General features: G+C 38.5%; 1 protein-coding gene across 1 annotated transcript; it reads right to left on the reverse strand.

The window, feature by feature from the left end:
• Positions 1-915: 915 nt before the first annotated feature.
• LOC311263236 (putative polypeptide N-acetylgalactosaminyltransferase 8) lies at positions 916-9,650 on the reverse strand (the record flags this gene model as incomplete). Its single annotated transcript, XM_084363158.1, has 11 exons — positions 916-1,035; positions 1,167-1,337; positions 1,456-1,548; positions 1,711-1,848; positions 1,968-2,153; positions 3,513-3,627; positions 3,789-3,986; positions 5,008-5,194; positions 6,869-7,035; positions 7,278-7,620; positions 9,473-9,650. 11 exons carry the CDS (start codon positions 9,648-9,650, stop codon positions 916-918), a joined length of 1,896 nt encoding a protein of 631 aa, XP_084219284.1.
• Positions 9,651-22,105: the final 12,455 nt, after the last annotated feature.

Below are 22,105 nucleotides of genomic sequence, written 5' to 3' on the forward strand. Positions count from 1 at the left end.
AAATGCTTAAAATCAATGACCAATCATTAAGCAGCTACAGCTAACAGCAATTAGCAGTTACTCTAGTGATATGCTGCCCTCTATTTGTTTTGATTATGAATTTGACAGGTGGCTAATTCTTACATATTGCATCATTAAATAGTAAAGCTTAAACTTGTAACTTTTGCTAAGCCCCAGGATTTAACATGAAGAAAATCTAGTCCAACATGCATTATCTTTTATGAATGGATTGAATATAATTGGTGTCTTTAAGTGGAAAGAATTATGGGTGGAATAAGTATCAACTTGCATTTATGCAATAAGTTGCATAATGGTGGGGATGTCTTTTATACCCAGCCTGAGGTAAGATGCTGTGTGTCAGTGTGGTCACACACAGTGCCAGTATAGACATCTAGAGGAACAGCTAGCATACTGAGAGTAATGCTCATCAATTCCATCCAGGAAACGGGAGTGAGTTTGAGTCCAAAGGTAACAAAGTCACCCCAAAATTTCCTGGATAAACATCTGAAATATAACAGATTAGAGCCTGGATTCATTAAATGATGTAAGAAAAGCAGACTCCTGTTTTTAGTGTTGTTTTTAATAAAATCCAGTGTTATTCCCAAATTGTTAGAAGATGAAGTTGCCTTAAGAGTTGAATTAAAAATAATTATGCAGCTGATCCAAAAAGGCAGATTAATAAATAGTACAAATAAGAAATACTTGCAGCTGTAATGTTGATCCATAACATGTTGTATCCCAAATCAATAAATTTCACATAAAATTTTTAAAATCAATCACTCACTTTTTCCATCCTAAATAGAGTAAACTTAAATAATTATAGGAGTCACAGCATTTCCCACATTCAGGTGTTACTATCTACTGACCTATGAGCAGAGAAGTGCACTTCTTGTTGGCTCCACACACAAAAACACTTTAAAAAGCTTTGATTACGTTCTGGATTTCCCATCTTTGGCCAGAGCATTCCTGTACTATAAGTTTTTTGTCTTTTATCTCCAGGCATCTTTTTGTCTGTTTGTTCTTCAGTTCTTTGCCCTGGGGAAAGAGAAAGGTTGTCAAGAGTGCTGGTTCATTCTGTCATCATACAATATTCAGACAGGTGATGTTTTCAGCTATACGAGTCACCCTAAACTCATCCACCCTCTAAGTTCAGTGTGTCGTTGTACCTGAGTGAAGTCCCAGTAAATCCCCATTCCTTTCTGCATAGCCTCTTTGCAGTTGAAAAGACCAGGCTCGGTTTCTTTATTGCCGATGTCAGTTACGCAGCGGTTGTCATTGTACTTGTGGGACTTGATGCCGCCGATGTAGAGCTCACCATTCGCACGGTAAAAAGTGTGCTGAAATATAAAAGAAAACGTTCAGCAAGTAGTTTGGGCACAACAGGGAAAACTATATTTTGATTAACTTTACAGAGACTATAATCATTAAACTTGGCAACCACATTTAGTTACTTACCTGAGGTCCATAGAAGTAGCAATGGAAGGCGATGGGTGTGTGACCTGGCACTGGGCCTTGGTCTAGACACATGTCAGCATCAAGATTCTTCATCTGCAAAGTGGGAAGTTAATTATTTTGTCAAATCCATTGAAACTTGCTCAACCACTGTGGCAGGTGGGAGTCAATAATCACAACACACAGTTTAGTGTGGCAATATGTAGCACACACCCTGCAGTACCACACTTACAAAGCACTAGAGAAAACTAAACTTACTCCTCCATAGCCAAGTAGGTTGTCCCAGGGATCTAACTTGGGATACACATTTTCCAGGTACCATTTGAAAGGTTTACAGTTCAACCTCTCTCTGAGTTTTTTTCTCTCGGAGACATCCCCAATGTCAATTCCATGATTCTGCAGAGGCAAAGAACATGGCATGATTTGTTTGTGATATTGTAACTGAGGAAATCTAAAGAACTTCAGGAGCTAAGACAGTGTTAAAATGCACTCATAACAGACTACATTTTAAGTACCTCAAATGGCAAGTTCCAGGCTAAGTTGACGTTGTGTTTGTATTCATCCATCCAGACTTCTGCTACCCTCAGGGCGTTTCTCTTCATGGCAGGGCCCAGGTCAGGCATGTAGGGCTTGTGGTACCTCTCGATGTGGGCAATCTTGGAGCACGGAACTATTTCAACACTGCCTCCACATGTCCACACCTATTTGAGCAAAAAAATAAATAAACAACCCAAACTTTATACTTCTGCGTGTCGACTATCTGGGGGCAGTCCTGCCCCATCATATTTAAAGGACACATATTATACTAATTTTCAGGTTAAAATTACTACTACTAGTTACTGCTAGAATAGGTTTACATGAAATAGTGCTCAAAAACCACATCAGTCTTCTCATACTGTCCAGTGCTGCAGCACTTTATTCCCCCTCCTGTCTCTTTAAAGCACCCCACCAACCCAATAACCAGTTTGCTCTGATTGGTCTGTTCAGACATGCCTTACCAAGCAACAACAACAAACCTTCACAATTCTAAAAATATCAAATTTGCCATGCTACCAACAAACACTTGCTCCTAGACAAGTGACAGCTTTGGATTTATATACACTTTAAGCAAACTAGATGCAAGATGTTGATTAGTTAACTTTGGAGGTGCTCGTAGGTGGATTTTGTTACCTTTTGACAGAGTCAGGCTAGCTGTTTACATCCGTTTACAGCAGGAGTCTCAAACTACATCCCCCGTTTATATGCAATTGAAATAAAAATCACAATTGTATTTTTAAAAAATCATTTAATGTAACGCAAAATACGTAATGGCAAAGGTCACAGATGCCCGCACATGTCCGTTCAGTTTATGATGAGAAGAGAGTTGTACTTGTTTGGCTGTGAAACCAAGGTGTCTCTTTCAAGTGTCATTACTCGACTAAACACTGAGAACAATATGAGAAGTACCAGGGAGACGAGAGGAAAAAACGAGCAATGCAGCTACATAGAGCACTATCGTCTCAGCAGATCTTTTCCATACAGCGAAGAAGTACGCTGATGCTGCAGTTGAAGCAAGTTATGTGGTGAGTGAATTAATCACCAAAGTGCGAAAGCCATTCACTGAAGGGGGAACTCCCTCTATCCGTCCCAGAGCTATCCAAAGTGTTGAGTCGGGTAATGGGCCTTTTTGGAAGCACATATCTGTGTGAGAAATTGTTCTCAACTATGAACTTTAATAAATGCAAGAACAGGTCCAGGCTTGAAGCTGTACTTAAGGTTTCAACTGTGACCTCCATCGGGGCAAATGTGGCTCAGCTGTGTGAGCAGAGGCGCTGCCAAGTGTCTGGCTAGGAATAAAAAGGAATAAAGTACAAATCTATTCAGGGATTCCTTTTGTTAGTTCAGCGCAAGGTTTAAATGAGTTATTTAAGATATAAGAAAAATATTTGTGGTTTAAATGGTTTAAAAATTAAAAAATGTGACAGGATTGTACTGAAACCAGTATCTGTACTCTTCATTCTTTGGCCTGTCATACTGTTATCAGCTTTAGGATTTGATGTTGGATGGTGAAGTCTACTCACACGAATTCCCAGCTCAACATTTTCTCCACCGTAAACTTTCATTCCTTCATCGAGGAGTCCAATTTCTCCAAGAAACTTCCTTTCAGCTACGAGGATTCCCATGACGGAGGGACTCCTGAGGTGAAGGAAGAGAACTGGTATTACCGTCTCATTGAAAACACAAGTGAAGCTGTTAAATTATTAGAAATACCTCATCCAAGATACAATTAATAAAACCAGGCTGTTATATTTATTTGACGCATGTAGATTACAACAAGACTGATTGATTTCACTTACTTTCCAGGCAATGAGCCGTCGTTGAGTTTGTAATACTCGGGCGTAAACCCCTCATACATGCACCATAAAGCCCAGTCGAAGGCGTGTGCTGCTGGAAGGTATTCAATAACCTTGAGGTCATCAAAATTGATTCTGTCAAACACAGGAGAAACCACCGTCGTTCGGTCAGCTTTGATCTGTGTCAGCATAGGTTCGACCCTGCATGAGGGGAAGAGAGGAGAGGCTGTTCACACACCACTGCAATAAACTTCCTTAATTTAAAACCCCAGACAGACAGTAGGGTTTTTTGTTATATGTCATTCACAAAGTGTCATTGTCCTGAGAGATTACTGTACAACGCTGATTCCAAAAAAGTTGGTATGTTGTGGTTCTTCTCACTTTGTGTGAAGCAGTCATCAACTTAATAGGGTGTATTTACAAAAACAGTGAAGTTGATCAGAACATTAAATATGTTGTCTATGTACTGAATTCATTTGAATAATGATTTGCAAAACATTCCATTCTGTTTTTATTTCCCTATACACAGTCTACCAGGGTATGCACCAGACAGGCGATGTTTTCAGCTATACGAGTCATCCTAAACCCACCCATCCAATTACCACACTACTGCACTCAGTTGTTATTTTCATAAATGCCTCTGTGACTAGAAGTTTGCCAGTCTGAGCAGCACTCGCCCTTCCCTCATTACCACCACTGCAAAGCTCTTATGCAACACCCTTACGCCCTGATTGCCCTAGGCTTGAAGATCAGACTGTGGTTCCTCTTGGATCAGACTGTGGTTGTACTGGTAAGTTACGAAAATGTTTTGTGTAAAAAGACGTTCCTGGAAAAGCCAATTACTCTAAGCAAAACTACTCAGGTTTTAAAAATAGATACAATGTGATGCAAGCTATCACTGGCATGACCAGACTCATTTCACCCTCATGCTATCGTGGGTTCCCTCTGTAAAATTTTGTCTCAGGGTCCTTATTCTAAACACTTTAATAACTTTGGAGGTAGAGTTGGGCAATCGAAAGTATGAGGAAACTGAAATCTATTCTAGAAGTGGGCTAAAATAAAATCATGAACCTGAAAGTGGAGATAATATGTCTCCTTTAAGTGAATTTCTACATAAAATTAAATTAAAAATAATAATTAATTTAAAATACTAAACACAAAACTGTGAGAACGTTGTACAAATACCAGTGTACAAAATGATTTATTTTTGCCACATTCTTACCACATCTCATGGACTTCGATGTGTGCGTCCAGGATGGCCACCACGTCCGCAGTAGCAGCCCTCCATCCAGAGGCCCTGGCGAAAGCGAGGCCTTTCTGCTCATCGTGCCTCACTCTTGTGATACGCAGATCTGGGTTCTGCTGCTCAAGCATCTTCACGTAAATGTCAAGGTCCCCCTTCAGGTCCTCTGAATTGAAAAGAGAATGTGGGCATATGTTTTGATATAAGGGGAGAAAAGGCTCGACAGAAAGGCAGAAATAGTTTCTACACTGGTTACCCAGAATGCCAAGCACACACTAAGCATGTTAAGGGACAGTTCTGATCATATACATGCATCACAGTCCAGTATGTTGTCAATGTGTCAGATTTGAAATCGTAGTTAGTGATAATGAACTGATTAACATTTCATTCACCCATGTCTCCGAGTTAGGATGAACAAAACTCAACTTTTTGTTGATATATGCTTATTCCCTTTCCTGCTGAGAGTTAAATGAGAAGAAAGATACCACTCTCATGTCTGTGGGGTAAACATACTGCCAGCACCTGCTTAGCATGCTTAGCTTAGCATGAAGACCAGAAACAAGGAGAAACAGCCAGCCTAGCACAAAATCCACCTCCTGGCACCTCTAAGGCACACTGAAAGACACTATATCTTGGCAAGCAGGCAACAACCGCAGATTTCAAGAAGTTGCATTGCCTGTCAGAGAAATAGGTCAGCACGCGAACTCCTGTAAACCAATAATGAAATTGTTATTATGCTTCAGTTTCTGTACAGACTAAACAAACAAGGTATAAAAACGTTAATTAGTAAGATTTAGAGGTGCTTGTAAGTAGATTCTATTTTTTGATGTAGCCTGGCTGCCTACTTCCTTTTTGACCATCTTTAAGCTAAATTAAGGTAACCTGCTGCTGGCTATAGCTTCATCTTTACCATACAAATATGAGAACGCTATCAATCTTCTCATCCTAACTCTTGGCAAGAAAGTGAATATAATGGCAAATAAGTGAATGTATAGTGTTACAGAGATATCTACTGTGATTAGCATGCTAACCAGCTTGCACTGGCCCATCCCAGTCTAAAGCTCCTATGCTGGTGGAATAAGGACTGAGGATGTTGTTCACTGTACAGATTGTAAAGCCCACTGAGGCAATGTGATTGTGATTGTGGACTATATAAATAAAACTGATTTGATTTGATTTAAAGACTACAATCCCCTGGCCCCTGAGCAATCAGTCAAAACTACTAACTGCACAGCTAATGGAGCTAACTAGCTAATGGCAGCTACAGCTGGCAGAAGTAAGCAGTTACTTCGGTGATATGGTATTTGTTATGAGTATGAATGTTAACGACCCTATAATGACACTCCCACACAGAATATAAAAGCCTGCAACTCCCCTCCAGTTAGTTATAACTGAAGAAGCCTCTTGGATGAGAGGTGAAAGGTCAACAAGAAACTGAAACAAGTCCAGTTGGCTTTGATACAGCACTTAGTATAAGTACTGTATGACTGAGAACCGCCGTTGAACTCCATTCGAAGCAGAGAGGCTAATTTGTTTCATCAGCAGATGTAAATGTTTAATTTGTCCTTCTGCTTGCACAGAATGGAAGTGAACAGGAGATGAATATGTGCGTCTCATGCAACGTCAACTTGAAATATAACTATCATAGCTAATCACCTTTAAAATGCCACTGTGCGGTGAATGTACGGGTGTGTTTAAAATGTTTCATGAAAACTAAACATGGGATTGTGAGCAAGAGTGGCATCTAGACAAAGAAACACGTTTATCAGCTTGTCCTGCCTTTCAGCATGTTTGAATAGTCTTGGGTTTGCACAATCTGAACCTTTCGTAGCCAACCAACCATTTGAGCTGTTGTCATCCACCATTATTATCTCCTTCAGCAGGTTTTTAGGGGTGCGGTCGATGATGCTGCGCAGGGCTCTCTTGATGATAGACAGGGCCTCGTCCAGGTAGATCAACACCACTCCAACACTTGGCAGGTCCTTCGGGTAACTTTTTTTCAAGCATCTATTCATTCAGAAACAAAATAATTATTGAGGAAAAATAACCACCAGTCTTTTGTCTTTAACACAGTCTGCTGTGTGAATGCTTTATCAAAAGACAAACCATGTGAACCAGAAAGATGATGGATGTACTTGGCAAACAATGAATGGGGCGGTGTCCATAAGGGATAGTTTCATTAATCTTTCTCTTTGTATGAAGTAAAACAACAAGTCTGACATCACATCCAAAGACCATGAAAATCGTACCTTGGATCTCTGGTATCCGGAAGAGCTCGATCGAGAGGAAGGCGATCGCTCAGAAAAACATTGTATCCATACTTGTGAAACAAACCCTCTGCCTCTCTTTGTTCTTCCTCAGACAGATTCTCCCCCCAGTCCTTGAACAGGGGAGAGCGGGGGAACACTTTATTGGACTTTTTCTCTTTGGGCGCCTCCTTTTGGTCCTGGATCTCTGCTTCTGGTTTTTCTTTCTGCTCTGGTTCCTTTTTGGCTGGTGGCTGTTCTGCAGCTTTTCTGTGTTCCTCTCTTTCCACTTCCAGCATTTTCTGCATGGTATCTTGCTTTTTCTCAAAAGTTTTGATTACATTGTCTGGACAAATGCGAGAGATCAAGAATGACAGGGAGAGAGCAAAATGAGCCAGAGGCAAGATAAGTTTTGCAGGAAAACTAGACCAGATGAAAAAAATAATAGTCAAGAAATTGTTTTCTAAATTCAAATAGAAATTTTTTCCTTGAGATGAAACATTCTCTTGATTGATACTGCAGCTCTGATTCAAAAAGAGTTGGGATGCTGTGGTTCTTCTCACTTTGCATATTTCAGGCTTTAAATTCATAATGAGTGTATACTTACATAAACAATAAGGTTTAATGGTTTGAACATTGAACATCTTGTTGTTGTACTTGTTTCAATTGGATATAGATTGAAAATGATCTGAAAATGATTGAGTTCTGTTTTCTTTGTGTTTTACACAGCATCACAGATCTTTTAGAATCTGGTTTAGGGAGATCAGATAACATTTTCCTGATTCCAAGGGGAAATCCGATTGTTTCATCCAGTCTATCCACTACACTCTTTCACCTGCTTCTTCAACATGCTATCTGATCAAAACTGGACTAAACTTAGACACATAACCAACACAGCTGCCAGGATAATTGGTGTCCCCATGCCCAACCTTACAGAGATGAACAATATAGCCATTGCAACCTCAATAGAACAGGACATCACACATCCAGTCAACATCCACCTGCACTCAGGGCAGAGGTACAGAGCACTGAGGTGCAGAAGGGCTCGCTTTGGAAAAAGCCTGGTCCCCTCAGCCATAGCTGCCCTAAACAACAGGCCTCGCAGAACATACCCGAGTGTGGATTGTAATGTTTTCTATTGTGTTTTTATTTGGTTGTTTTGTTTTTACTGTGTGTTGTTGTATGAACCGTTTTTGGTATTACTGTCTGTCTGACGGGTACGGTGCTGTGAAAAGGAATTTCCCCTTGGGATAATGGAGTCTAAGTTTAAGTCTTACAGCAGCTCACAAACCATCAGATAAATACATTAATAACATGCATAACACAATAAATACAATATTTATATGCAATTGGTTAGTCATGTATTTAAAGGAAAAGTACAGCTAATGTTGTTTATGTTCAAATACAGTTTTGGATCTGAGATTCACTTAGTTGTGCCGAATCCCGCCCTGCTTGCATGTCAAGGTCAGTGACACAGGATTCTGACATTATAATGTCAGAATTATAATTATAATTAAGGATGTAGATCACATCATTTATAGTGTGATGGCATAGTTCCTCAAATGAAGGACTTCCTGAAGTTGCATAAATAGTTCTCTCTTTCTCTCACTCTATCATTGCCACACCTGATCCTCTCCAGGTGAAAGGTGTGATAGTCATCAGTCAACTAAAATATGAAAATATCCATGAGCTATTTTACACTACATGATATGTTTTCCAGAATACAATGGCACAGCGGGGTCAGTAAAAGAGTGCAACAGATAGGCTATGCTTTTAAATGATATTAACACAATAGATCTGCGAAATCTGAAGAGATAGACAATCCTTTTCTATATTTAGATATTTATGAAAAAATGTGAACTTGTTGATATGAATTAATTACATTAACATGAATAATATTTTCTTATTCAGTTTTCTGTCCTTGTCAATTTTTGAGCTTGACATGCATAAAGTGAGTTGATTTGTCAAGATGATGATTTTTGTTAAGATACAAACAACACTAATAGGTGAGGCATTACTCTTCTGGGTAGACAACATATCAGGGATTTCCTAAAGCTGTGTTAGTCTAACCAAGAAATATTTCTTTCCATTTTCCCATCTGCCTTTGTAGTGAGGAATGAATTAAACTTCATGAACACAAAAAAACAGCAACTTTTACATCCTCTACAGGAGAAAGATGAATGATAGCCTCAACTCACAGAGATTGCCAATGCTGGCCTCCAGATCAGAGAAGCTCCTGCTCAGACGTGGTGTGTCCACCTCCTTGTTGGCCACCGCTGTGCCCTCAGGTCTATTCATCAGAGAGATGCTCACAAAGAGGACGAGTCCAATCCCCACCAATATGAGGATTGGCCGCTTTAATGACACCGCTCTCATGCTGATAACACACCGACTTGGCTGACTCCCAGCAAGAGAATAAAACCTCTCAGGACACCCGCACCCGCTGAGTCCATCCCACTCGACCGACTGGTTCAACCAGACAGCGGGCACAAGAAACATGTTGATAGATATTATGGAGCTGTGACGCTCCTTCATTTAAAGGCGAGAGGCTGACAGCTACTGTCCCTCTGCTGCCTGCCCATATTAGGGCAGCCGTTGCTAATTAGCGGGCTTCGTGACGTCGCCATGTTAGGTGCGTAGTACCCCTCAACTGTGAGAAAGTCCTGCAGCCCACTGTAAGAAGCTACATTTTTCAAGAAGTTCACACGGTCTTTTCCTATGAAGAATAACTTTTAAAAATGTGTGACAACAAGACAGAAAAGGTAAGGATTTACGTCCATTTATAAACAGTAGTTTTGAACCTTTTTCATGTTTTGGAGTGTTCTTCCTCTCTAATGAAAGTCAGTCAGAGCAGCAACATTTCTTTCTCCACCTTTGTTATATTTCAACAGTAGCGACTGTAATGGCTGGCACTTGCCGTTTCTGCATGGTATGGGTTGTTAAGACTTGACATGATGCAGCAAGACAACACACTCACAATGCCAGTGCCATGCTGATATTTAAAGAGTCCTTCCACACATTTAGTAAGGCATACATAAATATTCATCAGACGCATGCAGAAAAAAGGGTAAATAGATTAAAAAAAACAAAATTACCACATTGAAAATCCTTGAAATGATGTCCGCACCATCTCCCTCATTAAAATCTGTATAAGAATACTCAAAGGTTGTGTCTGAAATCACTCACAACCAGTGTTGGGCAAGTTACTTTCAAAATACAGTATATTACATATTACTAGTTAGCTTCATTTTAAAGTAAGTACGTAGTAAGTTACAGTATTACTGTCTGTGTAGAGTAATACATTACTTATTCACTAGTTTTTAGTTACTTTCAACAAAATGTCCAAATAATCTAATGATATTCTGACAGCCCTATAAATAACATACTTTTAAATATCAAGTACTTTCAAGTCCAAAGGCTCAAGTCCAAGTGAAGTCACGAATCATTTGTGTTAAAGTCCAAGTCGAGTCTGACTCCAGTCCAAGTCATGTGACTCGAGTCCACACCCCTGCTACCCACTATACTGTAGGCCTATAGTGGACTGTATTATGAGTTTGCCATTTTGTAGATGTGTCTGAATGTATAGTTGACCCAAAGTTTACCACAATGCATCTTAAAAAAATGGGTGTACAACAGATGGACTGCAGCTCTGATTGCTACCTGCTGCTGAAACATGTTATGTCAAAATGTCAAAATGTCAAAAGAAAAATAGTATGATAACAATAATGTATTCTGTGGCTAACGGGGGCGGGACTAGATAAGCTTTTGCTTCTCCCGCTTTCCCTTTCGGCCATGTGTACTGTATGATTTTAACTAAGATGATGTGTGATGATGATTGTCCTAACTGACATGCCCGAAATAAACAAATAAATAAAAATAAATTTAAAAAATGGTCACAGATGCTGCATTCACTGTTGGTACATTTAATGAAGTCCAAATGTTTGTCAGTGAAACCTCAAGAGTCAGTGCGCAGCATGGCAGCTGGACATGCAGTATGGGACATTGAACATTTAAGTTTTCAAAGACGAGTGAATACAGTAGTGGATTGATATTTATTTTGATTTGAATACAGCTTTTCTTACAGGGAAGATACATTTTCCCACTTAAATATTTGCTAATGGTACCATATAATAGGCCTGGGAGATGAAACGATAGCAATACTGTATGTATCAGCGATAGACATGTCATTGATAGCAAAAAGAAAATAGTTTGATAGTTTCTCTTGTATGCATTACATTCAAACTAATGCAAAGCCTATAAGAATACGCCCAGGCGCATAAACAGCCTGTCATATCCCTTGATAGTGGAGCCAGCTACAAGTGATACAGGAGCAGCCAATCATTTTACAGGTGTGTAGTTCTGTTGCACCATCACCATGTAACTGGTATAAACAGAAGAGTGTGGAGTAAGGCGTTATTATGGATCCCACTGCACTGCAGACCAGCTCTACTCCTCCTTTAAAACTGTCACACAGTGGTTGTGGTAATGTATGCTTTTGTTGCAGTGCCAGCAAACACAATGACCTCTTTCCCGGTCCTCTGCTGCTCCTGTCGGTGTCGCTCATCCTCTGGAGCCGCTCTACGCTGCAGGTGTAGGCCAGCTCGCTGGTATGAGACTATTTTTTACTTATGTTTTTTTATTTGTGGATTTTTCCTTGTTGTGTTAACATGAATTATGAATTGCGTGCCTTTATAAAGTGGTTAAATTCAAAATAAAGAGGTTAAATTCAACCTTTTTTCACCTGGTCTTTAAAAATGATAAAAAAAGGACAGATAATTCAAAATGATCATTATTTATTGCCATGTCACCCAGGCCTACCAAATAATATAGTTATTTTGTGAAAAATGTCTTGAAAATTCAAAGAAACTTACAGACCTGTAAAATTAGGCATGAGAAGGGCATTCTGTATAATGAGTACTTCTGTTTAAGTCCATTAGGATAATTATACTTAATTTACTTAAGTATAAGTTTGAATGAAGCATCTTGTGATGAATAGTTTTGCTGTGTGGTATAACTATAGTAACTGAACATTTTTTTATTGTTAACTATTAATGGGTAGTGTTATGAGTAACTAACAATTATGTTGTAGTTAAAATAGTATTCCACGTCAATATTTGTGGATTTAAACTGAGTATGTGGTGTTCAAGAAAAAAAAGAATTACCACAATGAAGAACCTTGGACTACAGTATATTGTAAAACATTTCATTTACACCTGAGCATTAAATTGTGAACAAAATATTACTAATTTCTTAAAATTAAGAGGTACCGCCTCTGGGGAGTTGAGGAGAAACTTTGCTTCAAACTCAACATCCCTCATTTTATTGCAGAAGTTCACTGCTCATACCTGGAGCAAGAAATTAGATATGAAGTGCAGATTTGGTGTATTTAGGGGATGAAATCAGCATTAACAATTTCCAGTTTAAGTCTTGTAATTACTGTCATCCTACCAGCATCAGAAGAGGCCTGACTTCCTCCTCATCAAAACCCTCCAGTTCAAACTCAAAAAGACAGAAACAAAACAGAAACTTTATCAGTACTGGTCTTCTTTATTAGTGTGACCTGAGCAGGGTTCAAACTGTACTGGTGGAGTGTCTGTATGTGTCTCAGCCACTCTCCATTCTCTCAGCGTAGTTTTGCTCTCCTCCAAAATGAAGTTGATCAGGTTTTCAGCAGTCATCTGAGGTGGAATCTGGTTTTCCTGCTGAAGCCTGAGAAACTCCATCACCAGTGCAATCTAGAAAACACAAAGGAAAGATGTCATCTTGAAGCGCGACAGGACAGAGTATTAGAATGTACCTGGCATTTTGTATCCATGTGAGCTTGGAAGGATAGTAGGTCTCACCTGACATCTGAAACTGCTGATATGCCAGCAGATCTGCAGAACCCACTCATGCAGCCCCCTTCAACACTATTGGAATAGCAAGGCCAATTCCTTTATTTTTGCTGTACACTGAAAACATTTGGGTTTGACACCAAAAGATGAAGACAAGAGAAACAAGAGATCAGTATGTCATCTTCCATTTCTAGGTATTTACATCTAGATCTGTTAAAATACTTAGAAGATAGCATAGCATTGATAGGTAAAACTAGGAACAAAACCCTTCTGTTTGCCTTGCTGTGTCACAGGAAGATGTTGTGTAAAAGAAAAAGTACTTAGCTCTAATCCAAGAGAAAAACAGTTTAACACAGGATGATTTAGTGCAAAAGACAGAAAGAGAGTGCTTTATGAAGTTGATCAAAGGTGTCAAATTCAATGACATCACAAAAGATGGGTGTTGTGTTCAGGCTTGCCACTTCAGTGAAGTCTGGATAGTTGCACATAAGCTTGGGCTTAAGTACTAAATTGTGTGCTGCTAATATGAGGTGTGGTTGCATGCATCTCACAAGACTTGAAATGGCATGACACAGTCTGACAGGAAACAAACATCTTTTAACTCTGACACTTGTGGGGTATGTGGGTCAGGATACAAAATGTGCACAACATGAAGTCACAATGAATACAGCAAATTTAAACCAACAAAGTGTTAACATGTATACATCCCAAGAACACCAAATATAACCTGACTGAATAAATTTGTTGTATCATTAATGAATAATACATTTGAAGTTAATAACATTTTAGTTTTGAGTTTTTTCCCGTTAACAAGGTTATAATAGGTACATTTGTCATTTTTTAAAACACAAGGGTTTAAAAAAAAAAAAAAAAACTATGTTTGAGTCCTTTGTGGTACATCTATTTTATAAAACAATTAAAATGCTTTATAAACCATTTATTAAGCATTTAAGGTAACGTTGCATCTGATGTTTGTACTACTTTGTAAATGTTAATAAATACTGTGTAATTAATCTAAAAACATTATTTGTCCAAATAATGTTTATAAACCTTTACATTTGCTTAATAGATTGTTGATAAAGCATTTCATTGTTTAACAGTCAAAGAATTATAAACTAAAGTTTAACTGAGTATAAATATACATTTATTTATGACTGTCATTATAAAGTGTTACCCGAGTATGAAAAATGCAAACCTTTAGTGAAATCTACATTCATCTAAAACAATAAATCTCATATTTATAAAGCCGAAGGAACCAGTGGCAGCTTTTAATGTGAAGGTGACATTTTTGCTTATCCTGGGAATATGGTTAAAACTGAAGAGATGCCGTGTTGATAAGTGTTGTGTGTCTTTTTGCTACTATCAATAGGCCCTTTTCACAACAGACATTTTGACTTGTCATAGCAGGAAAAGCACATGTTACATGTTACAATGTCTGCTATGTAAAAAGTCTGTTACCTCTGCAGCTGTAAAGGGTAGTGATGAGCTGCCACCATTTGTGTAACTGGCCATATTTTGGTGAAAATATTGTGATGGTTTTTAACACAATGATCATATGGATGGACGGCAGATAAGAAGTGGAGATGTTTTAGAAGTTTCTATTTTGATACTTTTATCCTGCTGCATAACAACTTGTTACCATTGAATTGTCTGCAGATTCTAATGAATATGAGTATAGGACCAAGGTACGTTTTATCGGTCTGTTTTCTGGGAATAATTGACACAAGCAGAACCCATTAAACAAAATCCTTTTCTTGTTTTTTGGTTCTCACTCACAAAACGAACTTACCACTCAATATTTTGTTTCCGTTGGTGGGCGGGTCCTCTGACTGGCTAATGTGCTTCCTTGCCCTGTGCTCTTCAAAATAAAAGTTCTTCTGTTTGATAATGTCGACAAAAATATTGCTGTATTATAGACACTAGCAGACACAGAGGTCCCAACACCCACAGTCAAGACTGACCCGGCTTCAAATAAAAATAATAGTATTCATAATCATTTGAACATGAGAACTTATGAAGTTTTGATGACTTCAGTGCAGTTGATGTTTAGCCACAAGGTAGCGCAGTTGTTACATGAAGAGTAGACTTCAGGGCTTTACTACGAAGGAGGCTCAACATCTCCAGGCTCTGTGTTCATAACTCGGCTCAACAAAACCTAAAGCCCCGGTTAGAGCTAACTGTATCACGACGGTGGTCATTGTCCGGCTCTGAGCTTTGTGCTCTGTGCGCGTTCACATCAAAGGAGCTGCGATCGCGGGCTGCTGAGAGCTGAGAGCTGAGGAATAGGAGTGATCACAACCAAATATGAAGTTTTTAATTTCTGACAGCTGAACATTGTGCATCTTTTTTCTTGTTGAAAGATATTTTATATTGTTTTCATATTATTATTTACTAACGGTGATTACAGAATGCGAGTGTGTTATATTGAAAGCGAGGCTGGGTGTGCCTATGAATATAGGCTACAGTGAGTTTTTTAAGGTGCTGTACAAGCAAATCATATCGTCTACTCTGAACAATGACAAAGAGTGTTTATAGTGTACATTAGCAGGCTACTATACACTCTTTGCTCATGGCAGTTGTGACAGTCATTTTTGTTCACATGTCAGCAGGAAAGCTTCACTCATTCCAGGGATGTATTATGCTTTGTCCTATAGCCTACTTAATTGTATCACTTGGAACATGTTATGAAATGGATCTATAGTATAGAAATGTGCTCATAACAGGCCGGCTGGAATACAAAGCAAACTTACCTCTCTCAAATGCACTTTCATGGAAGTCTTGTATTGTCATCCCAGGACAAAACACAAACAATGCAGTAATGTAATAATATACATCTTTACATGCACAATAATGAGTCATTCAGAGAGTTATTAAATGTTTTTATTATTTAATTAGACAAAAACCACATGGCAGGTGCTATTTTCTCATCCATAGGCTACTCTAAGTACAGCCATGTGAGGGTTTCATACATGTAGGTTGGATCACTCTTCAGGAGGTGTCCTTACTCTACCAGTAGAGAATGCTTTCCTGAAATTAGTGAGTAAGTAGAGCATACTTTCCCTGGAAGTACAGACTAAAAACGGGTTAGGGGAAAATCCTAGAGGAAACACTGCATATATTTTGGAGAGGGGCGTCGAGCATGTGTCTTGTAAGTGTAAACAGTGAGTTACTTTTATCTGAGGAGCACAAGTCATAATTGTGAAGGGTTTTTCAGTTGAGCTTCACTGACTGCACAGTGTGCAAATTTGTTTCATTTTTTTTTATTTGGCAGGGACACAGTATCTTTTGTACCAGATAATGGCTAGAGAAGCTTAGTTATTTTCATACATAGTCCCTGGGTGTGCCACTCACAATGACACACCCACCTGTACAGTGAGAGACAATTGTTGCCTGATGTGCTATTAAAAAAGTTGATTAAGATTTGGGCCTACGAGCATGATTTGTGACACCACAGTTTAGAAGTCAGTCCTGGTCCAAGATTTAATGTTTAGAAGTGTGATGCGTAAACCTGAAGTGTACAATACAAATGCCTACGATTGACTATAGTGAAGTAGATTAGGATACATGTTGTGTTTGGCAGGTAAACTTAAGTGAACAATGCTTGTTCAAACAATAACATTGATGAAATGGATTCCAGATAAATTATTGTGTGGTTATTTGCTTTGCAGTGAATTGTGCAATAGAAATACTTTTTACTTTTAATAATACTTTTGAGTACATGTCAGAGCCTGTACTTTTTACTTTTACTTGAGTAGATATTTGGATCAGTACTTTCACTTTTACCAAAGTCATTTTTTACACAGGTACTTTTACTTCTACTCAAATAAAGAATCTGGTACTTTTCTCATCTCTGACCAGAGCACTTGGCTCCCAGAATGCAGTTCTGTTAGTGACTCCCAGTATCTCTAAAAACAGACTGGGAGGTAGAGCCTTCAGTTACTGGTCTCCTTTACTGTGGAACCAGCTCTCTCCATGGGTCAGAGAGGCAGACACTCTAACTACATTTAAGTAGAGAGAGACCCCCCCCCCCCCCCTCTCTGTTACAAACTGTTTTCTTGTCCGTATACAACATCTATTGCACGTCTGCCTGTCCTTGGTGAGGGATCCCTCCTCTGTTGCTCACCCTGATGTTTCTCCAATTTTTCCCCTGTTAAAAGGGTTTCCTGGGAGCTTTTCCATTTAATAACTCTTAATGACTCATTATTGTGCATGTAAAGATGTATATTATTACATTACTGCATTGTTTGTGTTTTGTCCTGGGATGACAATACAAGACTTCCATGAAAGTGCATTTGAGAGAGGTAAGTTTGCTTTGTATTCCAGCCAGCCTGTTATGAGCACATTTCTATACTATAGATCCATTTCATAACATGTTCCAAGTGATACAATTAAGTAGGCTATAGGACAAAGCATAATACATCCCTGGAATGAGTGAAGCTTTCCTGCTGACATGTAAACAAAAATGACTGTCACAACTGCCATGAGCAAAGAGTGTATAGTAGCCTGCTAATGTACACTATAAACACTCTTTGTCATTGTTCAGAGTAGACGATATGATTTGCTTGTACAGCACCTTAAAAAACTCACTGTAGCCTATATTCATAGGCACACCCAGCCTCGCTTTCAATATAACACACTCGCATTCTGTAATCACCGTCAGTAAATAATAATATGAAAACAATATAAAATATCTTTCAACAAGAAAAAAAGATTTGTTTACTGTAAATGGATAAAGGTTAACAGATGCGCAATGTTCAGCTGTCAGAAATTAAAAACTTCATATTTGGTTGTGATCACTCCTATTCCTCAGCTCTCAGCTCTCAGCAGCCCGCGATCGCAGCTCCTTTGATGTGAACGCGCACAGAGCACAAAGTTCAGAGCCGGACAATGACCACCGTCGTGATACAGTTAGCTCTGACTGGGGCTTTAGGTTTTGTTGAGCCGGGTTATGAACACAGAGCCTGGAGATGTTGAGCCTCCTTCATGGTCAGAGGACCCGCCCACCAACGGAAACAAAATATTGAGTGGTAAGTTCGTTTTGTAAGTGAGAACCAAAAAACAAGAAAAGGAGCCGTTTTTTCGTTTTTTCGTTTTTTGCCCCAAAACGAAAAAACGGCTTGTTTAAAGGATAACTACCGTTTTTTACAACCTGGACCTTATTTCTAGCAAAATATATGGTCATTTACTCACCCAGATAACTTTGGCGTCATTTGAAGTCGTTCGGACGAAATTAGATCCGGGCTCGTCCGTTATCAACATCCGGGGTCAAACTAGCAGTAGCAGCTACAGGTAAACAAGCCGGGCTGTCGCGGGTGCGCGCGCAGCTCAGAGACGACATCTTCCAGGTCAGAGGTAGTAGGGCAACCTACAGACACACCAAGTCTTATTCCCTGCATTTTATTTCTGAAAATATCGGAGACAATCGGGGAGTTTTGGCCGATTACCGATTAGTCTCAAACGGGCTATAATCGGTCGGGCCCTACTTATTAGCATGCATATTAATAGCAAATTGGCTGTTTTTTAGCCGTCATAAATCACTTACTAATGCCTTATTCTGCATGATCATATTCTGCAACTCCTAGGCCATCACTGCTTATTGATAGTGAGTTAGGGAGTTGTTGTAAACCACTTAATAAGAACAAGCTAATAAGAAACTAGTTCATGGTTAATATGTGTTCCCTAAGAAATGTCTCATAGTTTTTATTGGTTCTAGTACCCTCCTGAATCATACAGCCTACTAAAAGTCTAACGCCGAGTGGAACATATTTTTTTTCGAGATTAAAGGCCAAAGTTGTGCCCAACACTCTAAGTAAATTGAGTAGAATAGGGGAACATTTTCAATGAATAACTATCACTATGAAACTTCTCCAGTTGATTAGTGACATCATAAAAATGCATTGCAAGCTTTTGAGATTTTATGTTTATATATGCAAATTAGGCATTTCTTCATAAATGTACCATAATTTGCATATATTACAAAACACAAAATCTGAAAATTGGATGAAGCCAGAAATAGATTTTTTGATGACTCTAAATAGTATTTTCTAATGTAACAGAAGAAACAGAGAAACATAGCCACAGTCCCTTCTTTAATTTTGTCTTTTTGCTAATGTGTCAACATAATGAAACAATAATATTTAATCTGGCTTCATCCGATTTTCAAATGTTGTGTTGTCTTAAAGGACAACACAATTTCATACTATTGATGAAGGTTCTCAGTCATCCAGGTCATGGTAAATCTAGGCGATCTATCGTAGGCAACTGGACTTGTTTCAGTTTCTTGAAGACGTTTCACCTCTCATCCAAGAGGCTTCTTCGGTTCTAACTAACTGGAGAAGAGTTGCAGGCTTTTAAACTCTGTGTGAGAGTGTCCTTACAAAGTCGTTAAGGAAACCTGTGAGCTTTGAGTTTCAGAGTCGTTAGGGCCACTTGTGGGTTGTTGATCAGACCTCTTTCCTCCTCTTTTCCTCCTCTTCAAACCATCTGTCTTCTCTGGCCAACAATGTAAACATGTTTACATTGTTGGCCAGAGAAGACAACTGTTAAATCCTGCTTTTATATTAAAACATGTTGGCCAACATGTTTACATTGTTGGCCAGAGAAGACAGAGGGTTTGAAAGAGGAGTAAAAGAATCCATCTATGTCAAACTAGAACTAGACCATATTTGAACGGAGGAGGTGGCCTAAGACATTTCTTATCACCCACCTACAACCACCTACCCCCCTTGTACTGAGTTCTCTCCCCAGACAACTTAACAACCATTCACACCTGGGCTCACCTAGCCTTAGGGCTCACCCCCATGAAGGCCGGTTTGACCAATGACCCACAAGTGGCCCTAACGACTCTGTAAGGACACTCCCACACAGAGTTTAAAAGCCAGCCAACTCCTCTACAGTTAGTTAGAACTGAAGCCTCTTTAAGAAACTGAAACACGTCCAGTTGCCTATGCTATAGATACACTTTCATACACTTTTACTACTGTTTATATTTGGTGGACACTGCCACCTTTCCGGCTTCAAACAATGTCCTGGGGACCTTATTTTCCTCTGAGAACAGCTTGTTTATTCAGTTGTGAGAAAATGAATATTAATTCAAATAAATAAGAGCTTTTATTGTAAATATCAAAATTCTGAGTTTGAATATCTTCTCCAAAACTATACTAAACTACTAAACTATAGTGCCCTTTTAATTAATTTTTATTTGAGTTTTGTTCTATTGGTTGGACAAAGCAAGCATTGTGAACCGCCACTTTGGGCATTTGTGATAGCATTTAATTGTAACTCTTTTCAGAATATTTACAAACGAATGGATCAATTAATCGAAAAATGATCAGCAGTAATGGAAGTAAACATTAGCTCCAGTCCTTTAGTATTTAAAATTAAGCTTCAAATCATCCAGCAACAACTGTTAAATCCTGCTTTTATATTAATGCATGAGTAATAATAATCTAGTAAAATGTATAATAGTAATATATGTTTTTCTGCACTGAGTAGCCTACTTTTACATTAAGTACTTTAAGTACATTTTTACTCATTATACCTTACATTATATACTTATCTCAATCAACATGTTCAACACAGGACTTTTACCAGTACAGTGTTGTGTTACTGCTTATACTGTGGTTAGCATTCCTCTGCTACACCTAGCATAGCTTACCCCCATCGTCTTGACTTCGTCTCTCACTCTCTGTGTTGCGACGCCTCTGCAGACTTGCTCTCGCCTTGTGGTACAAACAGTGATCACAAGCGTGACTTGCTCTATAACACCATGCTAGACAAGAAGAATTCAAAACATCAACCAGTTTCACAGGTTTATTTCCAAACTGTTATAACAAACAATGTTTGAGAAAATATAACATAGGCCTTTGTTTCAGCACAATAAAAGTAAACTTTGTTGACCCTGAGTTGACCCGTTCTGCAAAGAAAAAGACATGAGCACAAGAGACTAAGGTGAATGGTTCTTATATTGTATCGTTCAACAAGCTTTTAAAAAACACCAAGATCCTTTATACACTGATAATAATAAAATATTACACAGCACACAAACTTAAAAACTTCACAGTCCCTCAAAAGATATTTCTACACAAGTAGAAAAATGTGTTGGCCATTGATACCAGGACACTGAACAACCACCCATCAATAACAACAATAAATAAACAATAAAAAAGTATAGATTCTCAAACTTAAGATCCAAGACAAAAGACAATAAATGACCTTTTTTATAGATACATCAGTGCAATTTTGTAAGTACAACTGTGTATGTTTTTTGTATATGTCCAAAGATTGCACAGGACTGTCCGATCAGTCAATAGATGTCTCGCTGTAATTTATATAACAAAACTTAAGACAAAGAACATAGTTATTTTCAAATGCAAATGGATAGTGCTATTAAACAAATGAGTAAACGTGCCTTTGAACAAGCTGACTCTTCCAAAGCCTGGATAATCCTGTTTAAACTGTAATATTTAAAAAGTGTAATCCTATGTGAACAACAAACAATATAAAAAAACACGTTTTTGATAATTTGATTAAATAGTACAGTAGCTTTAAACCGTCAGGACCCTGTCACCCACTGAAGAGTCGTTGTAGAAGGCCATTTTCCTGCTGAATGTCAGAAATGCACACTGATCTTATCTTCCTAAATCTATCAACTCTCATTGTTTTCTCAATTTACTGTTTTTATACCTTCATTGGCCTTCACTTCATTTAGGCCTATGTTTCCTTCACCTTATGATTTGCCTTACTGTCTGTCTCTACCTGAAGTTTACTTCTTTAACAGATGATAGGGCATACTAATGTACAAGTAGATTACAAAAACTAATGTATATTTTCAAACCTGAAATTCACCTAACAGCAACAAAGTATTGCATAGTATAACTTCCAAAAGTAGCAACATTTGCATAGTTGGGCAACTATTTTATTTGCTCCAAAACAGTCATAGCAATACATCTTACTGACAGAATGTATTGCTTTAACTTTATTTAAAGGGGCAATATG

The sequence above is a fragment of the Pagrus pagrus genome (assembly GCF_965226575.1).
Source record: "Pagrus pagrus genome assembly, chromosome: 10".
NCBI lineage: Eukaryota > Metazoa > Chordata > Actinopteri > Spariformes > Sparidae > Pagrus > Pagrus pagrus.